Below are 5,061 nucleotides of genomic sequence, written 5' to 3'. Positions count from 1 at the left end.
CCCACTCCTGGACCTACATAACATTCCAATCGCCATTTTTGTACAGCCCTTTCTATTCTGTTTCTTCGTTAATAAAAAACAACTAGGCATCAACATATCATATAATCATTTTCTCACCGAAAAAACCCTCAGTTTTGTTTTCCCTTTCCTTTTAACCCGACGATTTTGCGGTTGGCAAAAAGGTCTGCAGAATGCAGTAGACAAACATAAATACTACAAGGATGCCGTTGAAATATGACCAGTCTTACAGAAAATGAAACAAACAAGCCATGAATGAGAGTTCCTCTCAGATGAAAGAAATCCTATTATCTAAGACAAAGCTCACTGGAACACAAGACTGCAATAGAGGCTCTCCCCATAAAGAGATAACCCATTTAAAATGACTAAAATAGATATAAAAACTTTCAACCAAAATGAGATCCCTCCGACTAGACCTAACTTGCTGGGGGCAAGCTTCTACATCTCAACTTTCTCTCATCATTTCTTGGCGACGAGTTCCTCAATCAAGTCAGCAGCATCTTGAACTGTTGCAATAGTTTGTGCATTCTCTTCTTCCACAGTGATTCCAAAAGCCTCCTCAAGTCCCATGACAATCTCAACCTGGACATGAACGACAATATCAATAACAAAGTCCATTAGAGCAGAATTTACACAATTCAGAAATGACAAATCAGCTGCATTCCAAAATATGAATAAACTATTGGAGGTTCAAATACTAGATGAGAAAAGAAAACAAGCAGCTAAAGCTACCTTATTATAACTTAGGATGTCTTAGTAGCAGAAAATAAGAAAAAAACTTGGCATCTCTCGTATACTAAGGTTATACCAGCATTTTATCTATATTTTAAGATGTTCAGGTTGATCATTTCTAAAAATTCTGGTAACAATTTACAGACAGGAGTAGCTAGTCCCACTTTCTAAAGGAAAGCACCATTCTACCTTTACAATCCTTCAATACCACATTATCATTAGAGTTCTAAATATGTTAGATGAATCCCATCTGTTAATGGTTTCAGGAGCCATTTTGATCAACAAAACGTTGCAGGACTTGGCACTGCAAAATTTGTTCTAAACTCAACGTACCGTGTCAAGAGAATCTGCACCAAGTGCTGTAAATTTTGACTCTCCGTTGACTACTTTATCACCGGGAAGAGCCAGTTGTTTCTTCACAATTTCACACACTTTGTCAACTGTCTCTGGTTTAGCCTGCACATATACAATTCTTAATTGTTAATTAGTAGCATGGGACTGCTGAATCACTGATCTCTTACAACAATTAAACAAAATATAGCACCAAGCCAACCAATTTAAACATGCATCACTTGTGATATAACGAGAAATGCTAATCTCCCCTCACAAGAAAAAACAATATTTGAACAGCCTGGATTAGGACTCTGGTAAAAGAAAGCAGAAACATACCGCACAGTTAATGCTGAAGCGGCGAGTAGCTGGCTTCAATCTGAGGGAAGGGAAGCTTATTCCCTTGATAGAAAGGGAGGAGGTCTTCAAATATGCCTGAGCGATTCAACAGAAGAAGCTCAGTTAGAGACACAACACATCAAATACAGAGGAAAAGTAAAACACAGATAGAAGATTGTATAAAGCTTAATGATTTTTTATTTTGTAGAAAAGGTTGAAAATTATGAAAAACCCCACACTTTCTAAATGAAACAACGGACTTCCGTTTCCAGTAGCGTTTCATTCATATCTTTACTTAAGCGATTTCATGAAAGCTTTGGTTTTTAATAACTTGATCAACCATAGTTGAAAAAGAAAGTTTCAAACTCACAAAAGGAGATAAAAAGAACATGCACTGTATTCTAATTCTCTTAAGATTTAGAGTACAAACTCAAATGGTGAAGCAGCAAATGAAAATCTCTCCACCTCCAAAAAAACTTTCACAACCATCATAAACAGATCTATTAGAAAGATTTAAAAAAAGATATAAGCAAAACAACAAGGACCAGATTTGAAAAAACCATCTGCAAGGACAACGAAGACATTTACTATAAAAAGATTGTGCAAAATCAGATCTTTTTATAACCAAAAGAATCTTTCAAACAAATTCCCGTCTATTCCCAAATAAATCGTTAAAAAGACACATAAAATGACTAATAGAACTGCAAAATCAAGACATTTTAAAACACATCATCACGAAACTAGGGAAAAATGAAGCTTTTTCACACATAAGCGCACCTCAAATTTACACAAACTTATTAACACAAATACAACATCAAAAGATTGATCTGTACCACAGCAAACTAAAAAACTAAATCAAGAAAATCACAACAAAAGTAGATTTGAGAGTGAAAATAGACCTGGTTGGGCTTGAAGGAGGAGCATGAAAGGGAAGAGATGGCAAAGGAAGAAGCAGCCATTGATGATGATGAGATCTAAAAGAAAAAGAAAGAACGGATCTGAGAGGAAAGTGGCGGAGAACACAAAGATGGACAGCTAAAAATGATATACTAGTAGTAGTAAAAAGGGTAAGAGTCGTTTGGTTTTATAGACCCTTTTTTGTTGTTGTGTTTTCAGTCATAGTTCCTCTGCTGCTTTGGTACTATCGAAATTTTGGACTTTTTGGTTTAACTTCTCTAAAATACCATTTCTCTGAAAAAATAATAATATTAAAACTTCTTATTTCACTCACACAATTTTGGAATATTACAGGCGTTTCGTCGAACAATTAGGAAATAAAATTTTTGCACAAAGAGACAGAGTTTGGATGAAAAATTTATTCTTTTTCTTTTCAAAAAGAAAAAGGGATATTTTCAAAACATTTACGCCACTATCCCAATATACAATATCATATCTGGGAAAAAAAAATTATGCATAATTTATCAACATTGTATAAATTATATAATAGTTTATAAAAGGTGTTTATACATAAATATGAGTTAAACCGTGTACTTATACACAAAGTATGATCTACGTGGCGTAAATATTTTCAACAAAAGGCAGAGCGTAATTTTCCTAAAATCTCTCCCTCAAAATTGATCAACTGCACAAAAGCGGTATTTAGAACCCTTATGTAAATAATAGCCGAAATTTATCAATTCAAAAGTAATTTCAAGCATGCGAAATTGAAGTTGAAAACCACTTATTTGAAACTTCAGATATATAGGTCTAAAGTTGGGGACTATCAACTTTTGCATATTGCATATGCAGTTCTAACCAAAAGGTCTGAAGTTGAGGATTGTAAAGCCAAATTTTATACCTCAAATATCATTGGAGCAATATATCGAACACATTATTAGCAAAATCCCAATCCACCATATTTGGATGGATGGGTTCTTATGACCTCCTCCAACTTTTGAAATTATATAGCTGCATTTTCTAAAATTTACTTCAATCCCTTACCATGATTATGACATAAAGAATTTCACAAAACTTTGATCAACACTATCGCTCAGAATTTGAAAAAATGTCAAAAATGCTACAATATAGACTCAAATATTAACATTAGCATTATCCGAAATAGGTTTTGATAAATGAGCACTGAGTGAATGGAAGAGAGTTAGAAATTCATACTTGGAATTTTTAAGTTGCGGATTAAAAATGGGAATGGAAAGTAAGGAGGAAAAAGCAGCAGCAACGAAAACAATGCTTTTGTTTAGGGCCTATTTGGAAAGCCATCAGGTAATTGGAATTGGATGTTATTACACAGTTTGGCCTGTTTATTTGACCATGTAATTATACAGTTAAGTGGGAATTGGGTGTAATTGAGAGTGTGTAATTACACTCTCCAATTCTCAAGGGGGGCTGAGAATTGGGTGTAATTACACCCTGTAATTACATAGTTACTTTTTAGTTTATTTCTTTTTTATTTTATTTTAATTTCATTTCCTTTTTAATTTATTTTTTATTTATGTTATTTAATTTCTTTTTATTTTATTTTAATTTCTTTGCTTTTCTAATTTATTTTTTATTTCTATTAATTAATTTATTTTTTATTTTTACTTTATAATTATTTTTTAAAAATATATTATTTATATTTCATTTCCTTTCTTCTCATGCTCAACATTTACTTCTTGTGGTTCCATGTAATTGCTCATATTTTTTATTTTATTCATTTAGCATAACCGGTTATTATTCTAATTTTTGAAACTACATCTCTTAATATTAGAAATAATGGGTCATTAACAAACTTGACATATAAGGAGTGACGTTATTAAAGTAGAATTTCGTTGTGAATGTGGTTATAAACTTATATTTTCCCTTTCTTATGAATTATAGGAGCATTTACTTATGTTACGTTGGAACTTGCTTATGTAATGTTCGAATTTAACATAAGAGTATTATGTTAAATTTTTTTCTTTTGGATTTTGAATTTAGGTTATATTTTCGACTTCAATTTATTTGCTTTAAAATACCGACTCGTTATTTCACATCTCATTGCTGTTTATTTTTAAAATTGATAGAATTTTTGTTAAACATTTGAATAATGTTGTGGCATTATATTTATAAATATTCTTTTTTTGTCAAATATCCAATCCCATGATGTTCTCACAAAAAAAGTATGCTTTTAAGTTTTATAATCAATTAAAATTAAAATATTATTAATTTGAAATTATATATCAACTTTTACAATATTAGTTACAAATATATGATTATTTATTAACATATTTTCAAGAAATAATGTGTTATTAAATAGCTAATTTAATATCATTTATAAAGGCACATATTTTTTAAATATTAATTTTAAATTTTTTATAATTAAGTTTTGTTTTTAAATTAAACTAACTGTGTAATTACACTTGTGCAACCAAACAAAGATGCTTGTAATTACACCGTAATTACATTACGACAAACACGTTGTAATTATAATCTGTCGTGTAATTATAAATTTTGTGTAATTACTAGGGTAGTAATTACACCATTTCCAATTACCAGGTGGCTTTCCAAACAGACCCTTAAAGTTTCCCTCCGCAGGCTAAAGTTTAAATACTCTAAAAAGTAGTTAGGCTTAAATATGGGAGCGCAAATTGGTATCTGGTGCAATTCCTGCTTTAACTTTTAACCAAATACACTCAAAATAACGGAAAAACCCTTTAATGCAAA

The 5,061-nt window shown here is 31.4% G+C and overlaps 1 protein-coding gene across 1 annotated transcript; it reads right to left on the bottom strand.

Moving 5' to 3' along the window:
• Positions 1-211: 211 nt before the first annotated feature.
• LOC132034308 (acyl carrier protein 1, chloroplastic-like) lies at positions 212-2,490 on the bottom strand. Its single transcript, XM_059424611.1, has 4 exons — positions 2,319-2,490; positions 1,420-1,515; positions 1,084-1,206; positions 212-600 (listed from the first exon to the last, which is right to left on the bottom strand). The coding sequence occupies exons 1-4, from the start codon at positions 2,376-2,378 to the stop codon at positions 478-480; spliced, it is 402 nt and encodes a 133-aa protein (XP_059280594.1). The 5' UTR covers positions 2,379-2,490; the 3' UTR covers positions 212-477.
• Between the last annotated feature and the right edge of the window lie 2,571 nt (positions 2,491-5,061).

This window comes from Lycium ferocissimum, chromosome 10 (assembly GCF_029784015.1).
Source record: "Lycium ferocissimum isolate CSIRO_LF1 chromosome 10, AGI_CSIRO_Lferr_CH_V1, whole genome shotgun sequence".
Classification (NCBI taxonomy): Eukaryota; Viridiplantae; Streptophyta; class Magnoliopsida; order Solanales; family Solanaceae; genus Lycium; species Lycium ferocissimum.
Note: the sequence above shows the minus strand (reverse complement) of the source record. Positions and strands in the feature narration are given on the sequence as shown.

Excerpts from the sequence above, each read along its gene's own strand:
- LOC132034308 (XM_059424611.1), bottom strand. The coding sequence starts at position 2,378 with ATGGCTGCTTCTTCCTTTGCCATCTCTTCCCTTTCATGCTCCTCCTTC. Across the intron at positions 1,207-1,419 it reads GCTTCAGCATTAACTGTGCG|GCTAAACCAGAGACAGTTGA; the intron begins GTATGTTTCTGC and ends GTATATGTGCAG. Across the intron at positions 601-1,083 it reads GTGCAGATTCTCTTGACACG|GTTGAGATTGTCATGGGACT; the intron begins GTACGTTGAGTT and ends GTTCATGTCCAG.